The 21,697-nt window shown below is 39.1% G+C and overlaps 1 protein-coding gene across 5 annotated transcripts in view; it reads left to right on the forward strand.

Annotated features, from left to right (window-relative positions):
• TMEM131 (transmembrane protein 131) overlaps positions 1–20,255 on the forward strand; it is a 121,498-nt gene extending 101,243 nt beyond the window's left edge. For 2 of the 5 annotated variants that reach the window (XM_075265169.1, XM_075265173.1), the window contains 17 exons: positions 355–421; positions 1,476–1,630; positions 3,622–3,764; positions 4,302–4,488; positions 4,952–5,137; positions 6,857–7,015; positions 7,482–8,059; positions 8,896–9,071; positions 10,153–10,283; positions 10,862–10,983; positions 11,106–11,264; positions 12,180–12,342; positions 13,119–13,237; positions 13,363–13,462; positions 14,730–14,833; positions 15,480–15,640; positions 19,213–20,255. In XM_075265169.1, coding sequence (XP_075121270.1) covers positions 355–421; positions 1,476–1,630; positions 3,622–3,764; positions 4,302–4,488; positions 4,952–5,137; positions 6,857–7,015; positions 7,482–8,059; positions 8,896–9,071; positions 10,153–10,283; positions 10,862–10,983; positions 11,106–11,264; positions 12,180–12,342; positions 13,119–13,237; positions 13,363–13,462; positions 14,730–14,833; positions 15,480–15,640; positions 19,213–19,506 — 3,004 coding nt within the window. In that variant the 3' untranslated portion in view covers positions 19,507–20,255. The remainder of the gene's footprint in view (positions 1–354; positions 422–1,475; positions 1,631–3,621; positions 3,765–4,301; positions 4,489–4,951; positions 5,138–6,856; positions 7,016–7,481; positions 8,060–8,895; positions 9,072–10,152; positions 10,284–10,861; positions 10,984–11,105; positions 11,265–12,179; positions 12,343–13,118; positions 13,238–13,362; positions 13,463–14,729; positions 14,834–15,479; positions 15,641–19,212) is intronic. The other 3 variants (XM_075265170.1, XM_075265171.1, XM_075265172.1) reach the window with 3 other exon arrangements.
• The last annotated feature ends 1,442 nt before the right edge of the window (positions 20,256–21,697 follow it).

Consider the following 21,697-nt stretch of genomic DNA (forward strand, 5'->3'; position numbering starts at 1 on the left):
TTCAGTAAATTGTCTAGCTATAATCTTGAGGATGTCTTTCAGTTTGTTACAGCATATTAATGAACTTTCCTAACAGTGAATTGTGTTTTGATGCTATTAACTATTTTGGCACGTAGGCAGTTCTTACTGAAGTCTGATTCCTGTGTATGAATTGTACAGACATAATAGTCATTTCTTGTACATGTTCTATTCTGGCCATGTAAAATATAGCATACATATTACATTTCCTTATTCTGGTAAACCTGAAAGTATGAGTAAAAGTTGTGAAAGTGGCTTAGACATAACTTGCTCTTTTGACATCTTTATGCAAATTGTGCCTGTAGTTACTTCTCCAATGTTGTCTCTTTAATTCAGGTTCGATATTAGTAAATCTCTAAATATAGATCTGAAGACACTTGAATTCAAAGTATTCAGAAAAAATGTAAGTATGCGGAAAGCCAATAATTTATCACATTCTTTATCTCTTATGATGAAAGATTACATAATGTTTATTATTCAAGAATTATTTACTTCAGTGTTCGGGCAGTGGGCTCACGGTTCCATTTATCACAAGTGGGTGTGCTGGAGATAGCTGAAGTGTGCTATCTCCTGGAACTTCCATGGGCTTTAATGGAGTGGTTTGTGTGCGGCCTGCCTACCGCTGTCTGAGAGTTTGGGCCCCCACTGATCTGCTAGTTATTCCTTCTCCTATATATGTTAACTGGTTTCATTGGAAAACCTATTTAATTTTAATGTCAATTTTAGCTATTAAGTATCTCATACACTTTGCTGTTAGTTTAACACCCATTTAGCCTACAGTTATCTCGGCTAACTAATGCATAAGCGCTGAACGGGAAGAATAGAGAAAACTGATGCCAGATCAAAAGGATATCCACCCCTATTAGTTTTATTTTTATGGGGTTGGAGAGCATGTTTATTTCTGAGGTTGAGGAGTGGAATAATATTTTCCATATACTTGTGTCTGTATTTGCAGCTGTAAAAATGAAGCTACTTGCTTGAAAATACGTGTTCATTCATGTGGATACACATCATCTCTGGTCTGTCCTCGGCCCCTTGTCCCATGCAATAAAGAGATCTTAGCCCAAAGAAGCGATTATTCTTCTTCTGTCTTTCATGAAGTTTTTTGGTTTAACAATCTGCCATTTTCTCTTTAGAAAAAGGTTCAAGGACATTGGCCGTATCACAGTGACACACCTTAGAGACTCCATGTACTACTCTACAGCCTTCTGCACACTGCTCCGCCATGTGCTTTAGGTCTTAATACTTGTCACTTGAAGTAAATTGTAACAATGCACAACAGAACTCTTAACTGATAGTCATCAGCAGAGAATATTCTGTAAGGCTGATGAAACCTGTCCATTGTTTCCAAATGATCTTTTATTTGCCAGGGCATGAATGCTCGTTTTCTTGCCAAATTACTTGGTCAATGAAAGCAGTGTTTTCATTTTCTGTTGTTTTCTTTTCTACTTTAAAAGGTGCAACCCGTACAGAGCAGTCAAGGTTTTGTGGAAGGACCATCATCACGCCAGTCAGTTCTTAATATTATTCTTAAGCCTGGAGAGAAGAAAAACGTTAACATTCGATTCACTCCAGTGCTTAATAAAACTGTATCGTCATTACTCATAGTCAGGTAAGTTTATAAAGTCAGGAGAAATATACTGTGATTCAGTCTTTCTGCTTGCATTAGATCTAAGGCACAACCATTGTAGCTCCTGCTGGAGACCTGACAAGTCCCTTTTTTTTTTTATTTTGTGATCACATGAACTTTGAGAGTTTGTCATTGGCAAAATCAATTTTTAAATAAGCATAGATTCAAATAGTTTTATCCATATATAAATGAGCTCGTACACAGGGAACGAGTGCAGCTGTATCCTCCAAATTTCAGCACTTCCGCCTGGGTAACTCAGCGCCCCCTTCTTGTAAAATCATGCCTCCTCATCTTCTTAGCTGTGTCAATAGCTGCTTCTGATGTGTGTGCAAATCTGGCACATGCTCTGTACTCTTGTCTACAGCACATGCTCCATCCAACATCTTTATTATGTGCAAGACGAGCACACTCGTGTAGTTTTATGGACTTTAAACTACTGAGCATGCAGTGAATACAGATGGTGCATGGAGCATGCGCCGTATACTCGGCCCGAAACCAAATTGCTCGTGTGTACAGCGCATGCGCGAGATTTGGATCATACATCAGAAGCTGCTATTGACACAGCTAAGAGGAGGAAGAGGAGGCAGGACTTTACTAGAAGGTAGTGTTGATTTATCCAGGGGGAGGCCTTCAAATTTGGATGATGTGGTTTCTGAGTACAGGGATAAGTCCCCGTGTGCTAAATGCAGCTAATTTACATATGGATAAAAATTAATCTATGAAAAAAACACTGGAAAGAGGATCATAATAAAGGTATGCTGGATTAGACCAATTTCAAGGCTATTTGAATTTATGCTTATTTAAAAATTGATTTTGCCAAGGATAGACTCCCTTTTTTTAAAGCAATTTTCTCATCTAAAACACATCTGGCATATCCGCAGGTTGTGGCATAAATGTCTGATAAATACAGTTCCTTGTCCTGAGACCTGCACCTAGGTCCAGAACAAGGGTTCTGTCTGGTGCTGTGACTTCTTTGAAATGAGAAATGCCCATGCATGTGTGGCTCTCAATTCACTTTTGGGGTAGGTCTGAAAACAGTGAAATGCACCAGGCAGGACATGAGAATAAGACTCCTCTGTTCTGAAGATTGATGTAGGTCTCACTTCTGTGCTGCACTGCACCTATCAGATGTTCATGGAATATTTGCTCTGAATGTGTATGGTGAGAATACTTCTTTAAAACTGCAAGTGAAATGACTTTTTAGTGCAGTATGTACTAAAGAACATGTTCAGTAGAACTCGGCTCAGGCGTCACATTTACTGTGCAGTTGCACACTTTGAGCTTAGGCAAGGAGCTGAAGTAAATGTGAACCTTACAAGTTGATAGTATACAGTCAAACGAATAGTATTGGTATAGGGTCATTGTTTCCTTTACCCAAAATTTTACAAAGTGGATGATTCTTAGATCATGTTCACACTTTGAGTATTTCTTTACGAAGGAGACATAGATTTGTACCAACCTGCTGACAGTTAACTAGCATTTTACAGACATTGCAAGTCAATGTGGCATTTATGGGGAAGAAATCTGTGCAGAATAATGGAGCTAATCCACATATTCACATGACAGAGTGCAACATAAATCTGAATTTCAGCTTCATCTTTCTGCCATGGATTATTTTCCTAACTACCCTTAATATGTGTACATACAATCAGCATTATTTGTTAGAACATCATAAACATCAGTTGTTTTTGTGCTTTACTAAGTTGCAACCTCCTAGAAATGATGTCTTATGTTAGAGCAGTAAATAGATTCTCCAACTGCGAGGTGAGACGTTTTCCTTAGAAATGGTGACTGTACATCAGATAACTTTTAATAGTTTACAAAAAAGGATTCTAGTTTCAGTTCTGCATGTAAAATACCCGGGTGCTTTTCGGGGTATATACAGTGTTATTCCATGTCGTCATTCAGTTCTGCTGGGCGCTTGTTAATGGATTTAGAAGTCATTCTATTTTGCTTTTATATTTTGCTTGCAGGAATAATTTAACGATCATTGATGTAATAACAGTGAAAGGGCAAGGAGCAAATGAGAACATTAAGATTGCTGGGAAAACCCCTGGTCCAGGAAGCTCCTTAAGGTTTAAAATTACAGAAGCCTTTCTTAAAGAGTGCTCGGACAGTAAGTTATGCTTCTGCCTCTTCTGGCACCTTGCCATGCTGACTTCTATATGCTTCAGTCTCTTCTCGCTTCATGCCAAACTTATACAACAAATGTCATGAGATCTTGAAGTGATTGCTAACCAAGAAAATATATAAATATCTCAGAGCTCAACTATAATATTTTGCTATTCACTGGGACTCTCTGCAAGCTTAGAAAAGCCCCACTGAGATTTGGAGTGAAATATAAAGAAGTTTAAAATGTCCCTCCAGTGAATATAAGAAACTTTGCAATAACTATCCCTCTCTCCCCATCCCTTCTTAATAACTTGTGTGTATCCACTGCAGCCTGTATCCGCTGGGATTAAGTAGTATATCTGCCCCGGTGCGGATATCAGCCTAAAAGCAATAGATTAACTTGTAAATGGAGACACTTCCTCTTGTGGCATAATTGTATACCATTTGCTATGCACAGTATGCAGGTGTAAACTTTATTTTTGCCTTTTATAAATTTGGGATTTTTCACTTTATTATGCTTAATATATTTCTGCTTATTTAGAAATAAAGCCCAGAGAACCAAACTTCACTCTTAAGAGAACATTCAAGGTTGAGAACACTGGGCAGCTTCAAGTCACAATAAAAAGCATGGAAATCAGTGGGTATTCCTGTGAAGGATATGGATTCAAGATCTTGAATTGTCAGGAGTTTGCACTAGGTCCCAATTCTTCTAAGGAAATTGTCATATTGTAAGTAAAATAACCCGTTCTAAATTATGCTAAACAGATAAACCACAATCCTTTAGAAAGCATGTAGATAGGCCGCACATCTTCCACTCAGATGACTAGTGGATAAATACAGTATTCTGCTGTGCAAAAAGTTATAAACTTACTAGACAGGTAGAGAATATAAAATGCACCACATGCCCAACTTACTAAACTGCTTTAAAAGGAAGCAAATGGGCGCAAAAACTGGCCCCCAGTGCACCTGCAGTCTGATTTGCATATCCATCCAAGAGGATCATTTACATTGGTTTTTGACCACAAAGGCAAAGTTTCTGCCTATATTTTGTTTGAGAAACAATTTTGACATGACAGACTCCTTTAAAATATTAACCCATATATCTGACAGTGAATGAATACCTGTGGTTTACTTTTCCTTGACATTTCCTAATGTACACTCTAAACAGTTTTTTTTCCTCTTTTCCTGCAGGTTTACACCAGATTTCACCTCCTCACGAGTGATTCGTGAACTAAAGATTGTTACAACAGGAGGTTCTGAATTTGTTTTTATACTGAATGCATCGCTTCCTTACCACATGCTGGCCTCATGTGCAGAAGCACTTCCCCGGCCCAATTGGGAGTTGGCGCTGTATGTCGTTATCTCAGGAATTATGAGGTATTTAAGAGAAATTTCATTATTTTTATTTCATCTATATTGTTGAACTAGAAACTCTTCAACTTGCACTGTTAGGCTAAGTTCACACGCGAATTACATGTGGCGTAATTTGGTCCGGAAAAAAAACGCTTCCTAATTAGGAAGCGGTTTTTGGACCTTGAGGCGTTTTTTGGAGCATTTTCTGGAAAACCGTTTCAGAAAACGGCAGGTGGTTTTTCCCTCCTGGACAGTGAAGGGACCATAAAAAAACCCATGTTGCGGTTTTTGCAAATAACCACGCCAAAAACCGCAACAGTTTTTGGCAAAAAAACACAACGCAGTTTCCACCTCACTTCTATTGACTTCTTGAGGCGGAATCTGCCTCAAGAAAGGTCATGTCGCTTTTTTTTTCTGTGAGTGGCAACATGTCTCTCGCTGAAAAAGAAGCCTGGCGGTCTCCATAGACCACCATTGTGAGGGGGCGGATTATGACATGGATTAAGCACCTCCCCCTCTGTGCCTGTGCTAACGGGCCCTTAGGCCTTATTCACACAACTATTCTGGCTTTCATGTGCCATCAAAATCGTCACTTATAGGAAGTCAGTTTTTTTTTCCGTATCCTGCAATTTAAAAAAAAAAAAAAAAAAAAAAAAACCACTTGAATATCACCCATAAGCTTTCATGGTTTTTAAAACAGCTGTCACATGGCTGTTTTCCACAGAGTGTGTGCCTAAGGCCTTAAGGTTGCATTGCATTGCTTTGCATAGTGACGCTGAGAGCAGATACTAAGAAGAGGCTCAGAGGAAGTCCTCATCTTCAGCTTTAAAGCCCCTCTGTGCTTCCACCTTTACTCCTTAAACTATTTTGCGTTTCTTAGTGGCAGTATTTTTATTTATTTATTTTAATAAATCAAGGTTTGCTCAATTCATGGGTTCAAAAGTAATTGGACAAATTAAAATTACCATAAGTAAAATGTTCATGTTCAATGTTAATGTTTCCTCTCATGGGATGCTTTGCTAGCCCTTTACTGCAGCTGTCTTCAGTTGTTGTTTGTGGGTCGTTTTGTCTTAAGCAAGTGAAAAGCATGCTCAATTGGGTTGAGATCTAGTGACTAACTGAGCCATTGCAGAATATTCCACTCCTTTGCCTTAAAAATCTCCTGTGCTGCTTTTGCAGTATGTCTTGGGACATTGTCCATCTGTACTGTGAAGTGGTGTCCAATCAAACATGCTGCATTTGGGTGAATCTGAATAGAAAGTATATCCTTGCACACTTCAGAATTCATCGGCTGCTTCTGTCTTCTGTCACATCAGTAAACACTAGTCACCCCCTGCCATTGGAAGCCCGTGCCATCACACTGCCTCCTCCATGTTTTACAGAGGATGTGGTGTGCTTTGGGTAATGACCCATTCCAAGCCTCAAAAAAAAAAAAAAAAACTTCTAAAAACTTCTCATGTGGCGTAAATGCTTCTGTTTGGCCGTGTCAGAAATGCTGCAGCAAAAAACGCACCATTTTACAGTCCCTGCAACTTGGGGCTAGCAAATCCCATCCATATTGTAGAAAAATATCTTGAATAGGTTTTAGTAAACAGCTAACTTGTCGCTGTCCAAATATTTCTGGACTTACAGTATCTGTATATTGAAAAGTGTAAGCACACTGAAACATGTTTGTAGTCTTTAAAAAAAAAAAAAAAAATTGTGGATTAAAATCTGTTTCTCTTATGTTTTCCTTCAAATTAGTTTGCTGTTTCTTTTGGTTATTGGAACAGCCTACTTAGAAGCTCAAGGAATATGGGAGCCGTTCAGAAGGCGACTCTCTTTTGAGGCATCAAATCCTCCTTTTCAGTTGGGCCGACCTTTTGATCTCAGGAGGATAGTTGGCATATCAACAGAAAACAAGTAAGTGTTTTTTTCTCTGTCATCCTAATGTTACATGGCTGTTAACCGTTACTCTGTGTTTAGGATGATTGACAGCTAACGTGCTCCATTTACGCCCGCACTGAGAAGCGGGGACTGTTTATACCCATGACGTACTATTACCTCAAGGGTCGTTAAGTACCTAGCTCCCATGAGGTAATATTACTTCAAAGGTCGCTAAGGGGTTAAAGATTAACACATCTGTTTAACTAATATATAATATTAGATAGTATATCTCAGCTCGTAAACAATTATTTATTTTGCTTTGCTCTTATATGCAATTTTAATCTGGGTTTGGCGCTGTTTATGGTGGTTGTATATTGTAGGACAAAAAAAATTCTTATCCATCTAGCATCATGATGTATGATATATAACAAGAGACAGAGAGGAAGAGGTAAAAAGAGAGATGAATCTAGTGAATGAACATTGTGCTTATTTCTGTTTTTAGCTTTAACTCTTCTGGAAGTGACTCAAACAGTAGCGCTAACAGAGGTATATATGGTGGGAATTCAGGCTCCAGAACCACCAGTAACCACAAGCAGAGCAACCCAGCAGCCAGTGTACACAAGAATGCATCTGATGTAGAAGCAGTTCGAGCAAAATCATCCAGTGTATCCAACAGAATGTCTACACAAGTGTCTACAACACAGACATCTAGCAAAGCTTCTTCTCCAACCACAGACTCTGCTACTCACAGTTCATCTTTAACAAGACGTTCCCGAGGAACAAAACCCAATTTTCCACCACCACAAGGACCCAGCTTACAGGAGCAGCTTGTGCCAACACAACCACCAACAGTGCCTCAGACACAGCCAGAGCAACCAGCAGATATATCCCGAACAGGGCACTGTAACACTTCTCACCCAGAGTACTTTGGAAGTGGTGGTAGTAATAGTAGGCACAGTTCAGATGACTCCGATATAACTAATCTCATAGAAGTAATGGATAAAGATTTTGAGAATTCTGAACCTCCTCCATCAGACGTGTTTTCTGAACAACCTCCATCTCCCGCAGCAAAAAATAAAGGTAACTTGAAGAGATTTTATGTCGTTAGAAATGACATTTTTTAAAGCCAAATGAAAAAAATATATTAGAGGTTAAAGTGGTATTCCAATGAGCCTAACCATATTCCAGTTTGTAGATTGATGTGGATGATTAATCAAATTACCTGTCCCTGACCCTGTCTTACTTTCGGAGAAACACTGTAGTAGCAATATTTAGAAATATATTAGTAGATTTCAAATATAGTCACATTGTTAAATATTTTCCCTCAATTTTAATGCTACAAAACTTGAGTGGCATCATGGGTTCTAGTTTCACAGTATAGCTGGGTTCACATCTGCGACAGACTCGAATATCAACAAATGTGAACCCAGGTTAGTGTGGTCCTTTGACACCTGAACTTGTGTTTTGGGTTGTTTGTTTTTTTGTTTTTTTGCTGAAGCAGTCCTATTAGAATGTACTGTAATACAGAATATGAAAAGTAGAGATATACTGCCTCCCTATTACACTTATATACAGTTCTAAACTTTAGGCTCTGTTCAGAAATCTTAAACTGAAGAGGAATTTGAGGCGGACATCCACCTCGGATTCTTCTTCATTTTCTGCAGGTGGTTCAAGGTTGCAGAATGCTGATGCAGAGAATAGGCTTTCTGCTTCTGATTAGCCCCAAATAAATGGGGAGTCTCCAGCCATGGACTCTGAAGAATAAAGCCCAGTGAGCACTTTTCCAGGTTTGCTGGGTGCTGACTGACATCAGCACAGCTTAACGTCATATAGTATTTAATATAGCTTTAATACAACTATATTTGGACTACTTTTAGACAGTTTACTGGATTGAAACTCTTCATTTTATTCTCTAGGGAAAGGCAAAGCTCTTCAGCACAAAGTGAAATTTCAGAAGAAACAGGAAGAGAAAGAAAGACGAGGAAAAGCCAAAACACATGAAGATGATCTAAAGGACTCTCTTGCAGATGATGACAGCTCTTCTACCACCACTGAAACTTCCAATCCTGATACTGAGCCACTTCTCAAAGAGGTATCGTCCCAAGTCTCTTGTTGTTTGCCAGCGAAATGGAGAAAAATATTTATGATGGTATATCAGAAAATATATTTCTATGACCAGCCACAATATTAATGTATAGAATCTCCCATAAAATAGTGCAAAAAAAAAACAACGAAGATTTTAAAAAAAAAAAAATAAAAAAAAATTTCTAAATCATTCCTTTCAGTAGAAAATGACTGTGAAACACATACACATTAGGTATCCCTGTGTCTGAAAGTGCTCGGTCTACTGAATATAGGGTATCTGCAGTGCTCCTGTTCCTTCGGGAAGGGGTTAATAGGAGCACTGCAGATACCCTATATTCAGCCAGGCTGAATTCCAAGTGGGGGGAAGAAAAAACCCAGTCCTCAATCTCAGGGAAGGGGCAGACAGACAATCAAAACACCCTTTCCCAGTACCCAGCATCTACTGAACCCAAAATCTCTGACCATTTTAATTTTTGAAATTTTCCAGTAGCTGCTGCATTTCCCCCCTAGGCTTATACTCGAGTCAATAAGTTTTCCCAGTTTTTTGTGGTAAAATTAGGGGGGTCGGCTTATATTCGGGTCGGCTTATAATTGAGTATATACGGTAGGTCACAGGTTATAAACTCCTCATCCCTACACAGGGCATGTCAAGAATCCTTTCCCATAGACCTCAATGACTCATCTCCCGACTGTTTCTGCTTATGGTCATGAAAAGGATATAAAACATATCAATAATGCTGATAACCGAGCAGAAAAGGATCTGGGGCAAGATGGAAGCCCCTATAACTATGTACAAGCAATAGAATAAAAAAAAAAAATCTACAGTTGAAAAAATAAAAAAATGGTATCGCTTACTATGTGGTTTCAATAAGACTTGGTGATACATTCACTCTAATTTGACTTTTGTGTAATTCAGAGATATTTGGGATGATGAAGTTTATAGGTTTACTAAAAATGGTTCTAAATGTTGACCAGCACACAAGATGCACCCTATTTCACCTAGTGTCTAGTATTTTACTTTCTAGGCTCTTGTCTGTCTTGACATCCCCTTGCAGCCTTTATTTATTGCTTCTCTTTTATTTGTTTAGGAGCCTGAAAAAACAAAGGGAAAACAAGCCATCAATGATAAAATAGAAAGCGAAATTAGTAAAATAAAACACAAGAGCAAGAAAGGTCTTAGCCCCAACAAAAAGGAGAATGTAATTGAAGTTAAACCAAGGTGAGTTAAGGGATTTCTAATGATTGAAAGCTGTAATATGAAGCTTATGTCTATCTTGCAGATTTCTAGTTCTCTGAATGGATCGCTAATTATATACAGTGGATGTGTTAATACTGAGCAATGTTTAGAAAGCACAATATAGTGTATTAGTATATCTAGTATAGATCCGAGGAGAGTGCAATGTTACATGCAAATATGGCAGCCAGATTGGCCGCATCCGTTATTGACATTACTGGATATAGAGAATTGGTTAAAGCTGTTGACTAACAATAAAACGTAAAATATCAGATTCTAGGATTATTCATAAATAAAAGTGAACACATAAGTACCGAGATTTCCCATAAAAACATAAAATGTTGGATTTTGCTTCAGTCGTTTACATGAGCTGATGATTGTGGCAATCACTGAGAAGCCCCCTCTCTCCCAATGCATTTTCTTCAGATAACTTGCATAGCCATGTATAGAAACATAATGTAAAATTGGATTTGGCTAGATTATTATGTACAAACTGATATTATAGTATTGATTTATAATAAGTGGTGTTTTTTTTTTTTGTTTTTTTTCTTCTTATCTTCAAGTTCTTTGGAATTGCCCTATACCACCCCCCTGGAAAATAAACAGCATAAGAATTTCTCCAAAATTTCAGTTCAGCACTCCGCAGTAAATGGTTCAAAACCAAGAAATCTGCAGAAAACAAGAGGTATAGTTCACATTTTTGTTCACACTATTGGATGCTTGTGATCTTTTGCTGCTAACAGCTTTGCGATTTGTCTGGAATGGAGCAGCGTCTCACAGTGCATGGCTTATTAATGTTTTGTGCAGGTACTACCAGTAAGCTAATGGAGAACAGGCAGTCAATGTTGGCGAAGCTTCTTCCTAGCCGTACTGGTCAGGAGCTAGGCAATACCAGCAGCTCAGAAGGAGAGAAAGATTCCCCACCTCCAGAGTGGGACTCAGTGCCAATACATAAAGCAGGCAGCTGTGAGTATGCACCATCCAGTTACAATAGAATAAAGAACTCCCAATTGTAAAGTGTTGTTACTGCTACCTCTATTGTCACTTTCATGGTAGTGTTCACATCGCGTTTAAATAACTTTACAGTGAGGTTTATCTATAATGCTTTGCCTCCATCATTTTTTTTTTGAGCACATTATTAAAGCTATCTTGCACCCATTTTACTAGGTTTATAAAGTGAGATGAAATATATGTGCACACTTCAATATATTTTGCAGCCATGCATTTATCCCGTAATCTATCCCATAATGTTTGTGATGGGAATATAAATGAATAGCATGTTGGCTGTACTTGGCAGTATTATGGTGCATCAATTATGGCTGTCACTACAAAAAGCATGCAGATCCTATCCCAGGCACAAACTTTTATACGTTAAAGTAAAGATGACTTTTGTTTCTAGTGCACTGAGCTGCTGTTTTCATATGACATGAAGTCTCTTATATGCATGGTTTCCCATCCATTACATGGACACTTGCTGAAATCCCTGTAATCTGCTAATCTATTTTAGGAATGCAATATATTGTAGAGTCATGCACGATCAGATACTGGATACTGAGTAACTAAAAATGATACAACCAAATTCTCTACTTACACATATAAGATAATGAGGGAGCCAACATCCATCTTGTGAAAATATGGGGATAGGTATCAGGATCAGGGGTGTAGAACAATGATATGCCATGTTGGGTTTCAAACACTGTTAAAAAAGCATCACCTCCAAAAGTTCTGTCACAAGATATATATTATTTGTTTAACATAAAGCATTTGCCTTGTGACATTTAACAAATTATGTTGAAAAGCAAGGAGGATAAGTGTGTCTATTAGAAAATCACTATATCAATGTATTGTGTTTATAACATATCTATTCCAATGCTGTTATAGCAGCAGACAGCCTTTACAAGCTATCTGTCCAGACCCACAATGCTGATGACTTTTTAAAGCAACGGCAAACCTCACCAGCTCCTACCTCTCCTTCACCACCTCCAGCACTGGGCTATGGGGGAAGAAGTAGCTACAGCAGCATTGTTAACAGCCCAAGCAGTCAGTAAGTATAAAGACTAATCCCTGAATCTTATTAATAGTTTGAGTACATGAAAATCTATTTCATGCACCTGGTCATGAACAAGACTGAGTGAGTATGCATGTATCCTAATAGACATAGTGTGAAAAATTATTTCAGTATTGCTTTCGGTAAACACAAAATAGATGTCTGCATGCCCATGTGTATGCATTTATAGCACAGCTTTTCTTGACACTTACATGATCCATAGTAACTGTGAAGGATACCGCCTTACCAAAGCCACTTTGGCACACCTGGCGATCACTCTTCTTCCTTACTTTCCACTCGTGCCCCGGTAGTGTGCCCGGGCCTTATAGCATAATAGGAAACAAGCTTTATAAATTTTATATATTTATTAACCCGAGTGGGTCAGTACTATCCACTAACATATACAGAAATACATATCAGTGGCTGACAAGCAAATACAATTAAAAGCATAATATAATACATAAAATGAAATGGGAATAAAAGAAAAAAAAATACCAAAACGAATGTCACTGAAACCTGATTGCTTAGGCTTTAGGGTTGAGCAAATGCCTGGAACCACAAAGGGCTTTGATTACAGAGCTGTCATCCCCCATTCCTGAGGCTAATCCGGTTTTGTTAACAGACACAAACGTAAGACTGTGTATGAGGGGTCTGCGAAGATAACTCTCCAAATACATAATTGTAAAATACATAGCTGTGAGTCTCTTGTCCTCACAATAACATATTAGCCTTTTAAAAAAATAATGTGTATGACAAAGGATCTTTTTTTCTAGTGAGTTCAGAATTAATTCTACCGTCACCAAACCTAAGCTGACTAAAGCATCATCTTTACCCGGAAGGAATGGCAATCCCACGTTTGCAGCTGTAGCTGCAGGATACGACAAGAACCCAGGTATCCTCATTATTTCCCTAGCAGTATACGGATTATATGATTCGGTATACTTTGATACCATGTAATACAGTGGTGATGTTCCTCTAAATTGTTCCCTTCTTTGCTTTTTCTTTTTTTAAAACCAGGTGGCAGTGGATTATCAAAGTCATCTGCAGTGAAAAGTGACCTTTCTAACAGCATCAACATGTCACATACAATCTCTGTTGACAGCGATAACTCTGATAGGTAATGTAGGTTTTAGATTTTTCTCTCAGCTGGCCAGGGGTGAACCTGCCCTTTTCGCCGCCCGAGGCGAATGACAGAAAGCCGCCCCCCCCCTCCCAGGAGGAGGGGGCAGAGCGGAGGGAGCGTGGCGGAGCGAAGGGGGTGGGGCGAAACAAAGGGGACGGGGCTTAGTGGCGTTCGCAGGCAGAGAGCAGGAAGGGAGAGGACACTGGAGCAGCGCTGCTCCACCGGCCTCCCCAATCTACTGCTCGGTGCTAAGTCCTGGACTGGCTTAGGTAAGCAAAAATACCGCCCTCCCTGGGGCCCTGGCATAGCACCGCCTGAAGCAGTCGCCTCATGGGAGGTGCAGCGCTGCAGCTGGCACAAACTGATAAGGACCTTTCATGCACTCCACCTCACTGCAGCCAGGCAGATAGTGGGTAGACTGGTGATGGTTGGCACTCCCATTGATAACTTCTCTTTAAAGAGGTTCCTGTGGCCCAGTCCAAATTCCTAAATGTTATACATCATTTGATTTGCCGCTGTGTCCCTGATCAATTTGGTGTTTTTCTATTTTAAATCTGTTCCTTCATTATGACGTCCAGAAGGTTATATATGGATTAGCTCTAATGAAAGAATATGACAGTTTATATATGTCCCTATATAGCTTGGCATGTCTAAGCTATATTGCAAGTGTCAGATTGTGTTGGGGCACACCCTATTGACACGAGGAATAGTTGACAGTATAGACTGTGACTATATAACATTTTCGGACTTGACGCCCTTGGGTGTGATGAAAGATTTCCATGTCTTCCTACAACATCTTAACAAATGTAAGCGAGTGTGAGGTTAGTACAAGACTAAGTCACAAAATATTGTACAGTGTATATTGTATAGTGCTCAAATTTGTTTATGACACAGATGCAATTCACTTACATTACTTGTAATATTGCAGAGGGAAATGGTGATAGTTGGTTGTATGACAGGTATCACAGCCAAAATCACGGTGTAGCCCTAGCCTAAATCATAGCCAGGGATGACACAGTGCAGAGAGTTAAGAAAAGATTCATCCGAATTCATGGGGAATACACACTTTTACTATAATATATGTAGAACGTTCTGCAATCTGTCTTCTGGTCAGACACACTTATACCCAGACTACAGCTGTTCTGTCTGTTATAGTTTCCGTTATTAACGTGTTGTGATGCAGGTTGTCATATTGTGGCGTTTTAGTGTAATTCTAAGATTTTATACTGTGAGAATGCTCATTGTACACTTATTTCCTTAGTTCTGGCTTGTGGAGCCCCGTCAGCAGCCCCAACAGCCCGGATTATGTTGCGCTCAACTCATTCTCTGCTTTTGGACCAAGCAATTCCTTCAATTTAACAGGAGGTATTTACACCATTTTAGTGCGTCATAGTTGCTGCAACTCATTGAAATATTTTATCAGACAATTAGTCAGTAGAAGCTCTTAACATTACATACATTATAGTTTGCCAAAAATAGCTGTTTATACTGGCACCACAGCTGCCACTTTTACAGGTAACATAAATGCTGTGGGCAGATCCAGTTTTCGGGATAGAAAAGTGAAACCCTAGAAGAAAAATAAATAATTCAAGTGTGAACAGATTTACTAAATCTCAGATTTTTCTGCCAATTGAAATATTTTGGGTGGGCATATTCTATTAGGATGGTAGACTTTTATAAACTGTATAAATATATATCTTTTAAGGTGTCTTGTAAGCTGCCAGTTGGATAATGCTCTTAGTAGTTTGTTCTAAAAGTAATACTTGCTTTTATTTTCATGTGATTGCTGGACTAATTCTCCCTTGTATTTGCATGCAGTCATTTACATACTGTAGATTCGTTTGGGGAGTTCACTGTTGTAAGCTATGTACATTTTTTTTGTAGCATATAGAACATGCTATAAAATTAAAAGGGGAATAAAATCGTGACTGCAACATTTACACCTACTTTGATTGGGTCACTATGGATACTTTTTTTTCTCATACATGCTTTCCTTCTCTCCTTGCCACAGAAGTTTTTAGCAAACTTTCTTTTCCACGAAACACATATGCTCAAGAATCTCAAAAGAAATGGACAGATTTTGAATCCACATCCTCAATCTGGGATCCTCCTGCTACAGATGCTGTACCTACATGGCCTACCAGCACTGGATCTCCGACCCACGTTACATCTGTGAGTATGAAGTCCGTGTAACCATCTTCAGGCCATTGTCTCAAGTTAGCTCCATACAAAACATGGCACTTTTGTTACAATCAAGTAGAGAAACATATTTTTCTGTTGACACGTTGCCTTTGAGTTGACTAAATGCAGAAAGCCAACCACTATTTACCTGCAGACAGGATTCATAACATGTCAGCTGGGATGTGAGATGTGTTGTCTGCACGTGTATAGGGGCAGGCACATGAACATTGAATCTGCTGAGTTGTGCTATCGTTTTTACTCTTGATGTCTCGTCCAACTTACATAAACTAGCACTTCTTGAAAGTTCCTGTAAATGTACTTGCTTGCATTGGGTTTGTATCTACAAATGTAAAATGATAAAATTAGAAACTTGGAAACTCAAGATATGAAAACATAAATGCTGGGACTACTTTGCCAATATGTTGCTTAGAAAAAGTGAAAATCTGTGTAAATATAAAAGGGATGTTGTCTTCAGATGTTGCATTAAATCATTACATACAGACAGGTGAACATGTAGCGCATCTCTCACTAGAGATCAGATTTCTCATGTCCTGCCAGCCTCATGACATGCTGTATACTACGCTAATGCTGTGACTCCTCTTCAGTTTCAGTCACAAGGTTTCTGTCATTCCACAGATGGTGGCTTATGTACACTTTATAAAGCCTGCCTACAGCCTGGAGAGATGTAGGCAGCTGCTATCATAAATTCCCTTGCTTATAACAGCATAGGAACTACTGTAGTTTGATATATGTAAAATTTGGATCCCCTTGTTCCTTTTTTTTTTTTTTTTTTTTTTTTTTTTTTTAAAACCAGGTTTTAAGTTTTAAATATTCTAAAAATAAATACAGGTAACCAATTCTATAGTCACACATTGTACTGCACATTAACAGCTAAGGGGGCGTTCACACTACCGTTGGTGTCCGTTATGAAGGTGTCCGTTTAAAAGAAAAAAAACGGACACCTATCATAACGGACACTAACTGATGCTAACTGATAATGTGTCCGTTTTTTTAACTGATCCATTTAATGGACACATTAGTATCAGCATCAGTTAGTGTCCGTTTTTTATACTGTCCGTTTTTTTCTTTTTGCTGTTTATGCTTTCTGAGCATGTGCAGAAAATAAACGGACAGAAAATAACGGACTGTAACTGATGGCCATCAGTTACTGTCCGTTATATGTCCGTGGCCCATAGACCTCAATGTTAAATAAAAAACGGACACTTTCTGTCCGTTTTTTCAAACGGACAGAAAAATCCTGCATGTGTGATTTCTCTGTTTGCTTGAAAAAACGGACATGGTTGTTAACGGACCCTTAAGGACACAAATGGACACAAACTGACAACAGATGAAATCCCATTGAAATGACTGGAAATTGTAGCGGACACAACTAGTGTCCGTTGCTAAAATCTTGAACGGACAGTAGCAACGGACACTGCAATCGGACACCAACGGTAGTGTGAACGCCCCCTAAGAGTAAGGGCATTGTGAGTTGCCTCAGACATTTGCAGGTTAAGAACGTAGGCTTTAGATGAAGTCTAATGTTTTTACATATGATTGAACCAGTGGTCCATGAAATATTTTTTAATATAGAAGTATGAAAATTGTGCATCACATTACTGACATTCTGCTATTTATCACAGCTATTAACCCCTTAAGGACCAGGCCATTTTTTGGTTTCGCATTTTCGTTTTTCCCTCCTCACATTTCAAGAGCCATAACTTTTTCATTTTTCAGTTCACAGAGTCACATGATGGCTTATTGTTTGCGGGACAAATTGTACTTTGTAATGGCACCATTCAATATGCTGTGCAATGTACTGGGAAGCTGGAAAAAAATTCAGAATGAGGTGCAATTGGAGAAAAAATGCATTTGTGCCATTTTCTTATGGGTTTAATTTTTACAGCGTTCACTGTTTGGTACAAATGACATGTTACCTGTGTTCTACGTGTCAGTACGAACGCGGTGATACCAAATTTATATAGTATTTGAAATGTTTTGATACTTTTAAAAAAATGATAAACTTTGCAAAATAGAAAAAAAAATTTGTGTCATCATGTTCTAACACCTGTAACTTTTTCATATTTCCATGTATGGAGCTGGTTGTGCTGTCTTTTTATGCGGGACAAGATGACGTTTCTATTGATACCATTTGGGGAAAGATCTGATGGTTTGATCACTTTTTATTCAATTTTTTATAAGAGGCAAAGTGTTGAAAAAAACGCTTTTTGGCTGTTTTTATTTTTTTTGCCGCTACGTTGTTCGCAGTACGGGATAAATGTTTTAATATTCTAATAGTTCGGGCATTTTGGAGCGCGGGGATACCTAATATGTTTATGTTTTAATGTTCTTTAATTACTTTTATAGCTAATCTAGGGAAAGGGGGGTGATTTGAACTTTTATATTTTTTTTATTTTTTTAATACTTTTAAAAACTTTTTTTTTTCTTCTGTTACATTTATGATCAGACCCCTTAGGTACCTTGAAACCTAGGGGGTCTGATCGCCCATACTATTCACTGCAATACTACAGTATTGCAGTGATTAGGAAAATCGCAGCACTTCTATTAGACGATGCCTCTGGCATCGTCTAAAAGATCTCGTGCAGAGACAAGCCTGGAAGCCTTCAATAGGCTTCCGGCTGTCATAGCAACCGATCACCGCCCTCATGTGACGTTCAGGAGGGCGGCGATCGGGGAAACATGGCGGCGCCCATGCCGCCTGCGCTGTTTACACGCTGCGGTCGCGTTTGACCGCAGTGTGTAAAGGGTTAACAGCAGCGATCGGCTCGGGCACCGACCGCTGCTGTTATTGGCAGGTCCTGGCTGTATGATACAGCCGGCATCTGCCGTGTATGGAGCGAGCTCAGCATGTGAGCTCGCTCCATACATCCCCATGCGACCCATGACGTACAGTTACGTCAAGGGTCGCTAAGGGGTTAAAGAGAACTTTTCACCACCTCCTACACCTCTAGTTCTTAGCATTTGTTGATAGCTGCTGCACCACTGGCACAGTTGGAATTTTTTTGTAGCCCTCACTGTTCCCAATCAATCAATGCTGTTCGTTTTGGTGCATGAAATACTATTTTGTCTCTGTACTCCGGGAGGGTGGTGTCAGACAGGACCGGACAAAGGATGTGATTCTGAGCTATGGCACTGGCTGCCTCTAATTGGAGAATCATGCCTCTTTGCCTGACACCACCCTTCTGACAATATAGAGCTTAAATAGCACATTAGACACCAAAACTAACTGCACTTGTTGTTCAGGAACGGTGGGCATTAGAGAAAAAATTCCCAAAAAACCACTTGAATTTGTGGAGTTGATCCTATTTAAAAGAGACCTGTATTAAAGGCCCACTTATTTGTGTGTCTCAAAAATAATTCTGTGCAAATAAGTATGGCCATTTTATGCTGAGTGATAAATACTTGATGGCTGTACTACTGAGAATTCCAAACAATACATCAGGTGTTGTTCTGACTTGAAAACCTAATGTGAATTCAGATCTCACCTATTTTTCTAAAATTTAGCTGTTGACTTACGTTTTTGATTTATTGTCTCTTTGCAGTCCATTCTTGGAAACTCTGGTAGCCTGTGGTCTCCAACAATCCCATTCAGCAGTTCCATATGGTCCAGTAATCCAAGCACCACCCTTCCATATACCACTCCAGCAAACCCATTACCTGGAATTGATTTAATCGGTGGTGAAAGCACATGTCCCACATCCAGCTCAACATCAGCATCCCACAGCTCTGAAAATTTGCCAGGACAAACATACGACCCCTGGAAAATCTGGAGCCCCACAATTGGAAGAAGAAGTTCAGATCCTTGGTCCAATTCCCACTACCCAACTGAGAACTAACCAACAACCTGGAACATAACTGCGATGTTAGGAGTGTTACTGCTTCAGATTCTGCCAGTTATTTTTGAAGACTGCGCCCCCCCCCATTTTTCTCTCTGTTGTCTGCTCTTGGCTGCTTTTTATTTATTTTTATGCCCCAGATTAGTCTTGTGCAGCATTTCCCACTCAGTCTTTTATTTTAATCCCCAAAAGCATTTATGTTCTTCATATTCTTCTCATAGAAGAACATACACTTTGACAAATTTATAAAGAGAATGTCAGGTTAACAGAACATTAGGAAATAGAACGGGTAAAAATTGCCACCACTATATCATTTATTTATTTTGCACATGTGCCACAAAGCAGCCCCCTGTCCAAACGTATCCTTGCCCTGAAGTGACTTATGAGAATTTTAAGTTCATTTTCTTCCCAAGTATTATGTTTCTAATAAAAGGTAGATGCACGTGCATACATAGCAGACCATGCTATAAGTGCATTGGCCATTTAAACGCAAGCTGTTTTTGTATTAACTCATGAACAAAAGCTAAATACAGCCAAGAGCACTGTGAATGCTCAGTATGGGCTGCTCAGCGCTTTTCCCTGTACTTTAAGTTCTTTATTGTGCATTTTTTAAAAAGAAAAAAAAAAAGCTTAAAAAAAAGTTAATTTTACATGCTCCTTGTAAAATCCTGTGAGACCAACGGGATTTGTTGAGCAAGTCATACAACCTTGTGTTGTAATTTAAATAAACAAGGCACTTTTTCTTTAAGTCTGTTTGTGATGTTTTGTGTCTTATTATTTTTTTTTCAGACTGGTGTTTACCAAGTGGTTATCAGGCAGAATCCAGAATCCGTTTGCCTCCTGTTGAAATCAATTGAGGCTGGTTTCAGGTGGATTTGGAGCAGAGTTTTAGGCAGAGTCCCTCTCAATTTCAGTTTGAAATTCAGCTGTGTGAACAGCCCCTAAGGGGATATTTACATTGAGTAATTTGGCGCTGATTCTGACGCGATAACTCGCGGCAGAATCCATGTGGAAATAAAGCCTCCCATTGACTTCATTGAGTTCCATTTTCCACGTGGAACCCATTGAACGCAATGGGAAAAAAAGCCTCCCATTGATTTCAATGGCTTCCACGCTGAAAACAGAACCCAATGAAGTCAATGGGAGTCTATTTTTATCATGCCAGAATCAGCGCCAACTTCCTCCATATGAATGCCTCCTTAGAGTTTCACCTACTTTCCTCTCTCCCTCCCTTTTTCTTTCTGGTTTCAGTGACAAGTTTGTGGATGGACTTAACCTGTGTGATGCAGGGCAGCTGTGTGCTCCTGAGCGTGCTGGTTCTACACTGTATACAGTTGTCTGGATCTATGTCTGGATCTACATATAATGAAAACCAAGGCATTGATCAAGTACTGTTCTAGACCCCATCAGGGATCAGCATCTGAATGCACTTTGCAGCGCTGACAGAAGGCTCGGTTAGCCATCAACCATCACCGTATGAGCATAGAATTTGCCAGGTGCAGGGACTAGCATCAACAGATCATTACTTAATAGATGGTGGTCCTAAAACCTAGGCAATGGGCTGTAAAGACTGAGACACATTCAGCAGTGTCTGACAAATGGAGCAAGATAGCTGAAACAAGGTATTAGGTTAGCTTATAAGCTACAACTTTATATATGATCCTGGAGATGGGAATACCCCATTTAAGGATGCATTTTTGGGTTGTGCTAAATATTTTTTTTCAGATATGGTCATGTTAAGTTAATAAAGAAGGTGAAGGAGTATATGTGACGTAAGAGGGATTGTTTCATAAAACAATCCTTGTCCATATATAGGAATGCCCTCCCTTCTGTGAGCAAGATCTCTGCTAATCTCATAGGCTGGGTTCACTGTTGGATATCCATTATGATAAAACGGACACATATAACAGACATTAAAGGATACTAACTGATGTTAATATGCCCGTTTTTTTAAACTGATACATTTAATGTCTGCGAGAAATAACAGACGTGATGAATTTGGTATAAAACAGACGCTAACGGTTACTATCAAACACAAGATCTAATCCCATTGAAATGAAATTTTAACGTATTTGTGAGGGTTCTGCTAGTGTCCGTTACTAAAATCTTGTAACGGACAACAGCAAAGAACACTACTGACGGTCACCAACGGTAGTATGAACGACCCTTTAGATGATTTTGGGGAAGCTAG

This window comes from Leptodactylus fuscus, chromosome 2, assembly GCF_031893055.1.
Source record: "Leptodactylus fuscus isolate aLepFus1 chromosome 2, aLepFus1.hap2, whole genome shotgun sequence".
NCBI lineage: Eukaryota > Metazoa > Chordata > Amphibia > Anura > Leptodactylidae > Leptodactylus > Leptodactylus fuscus.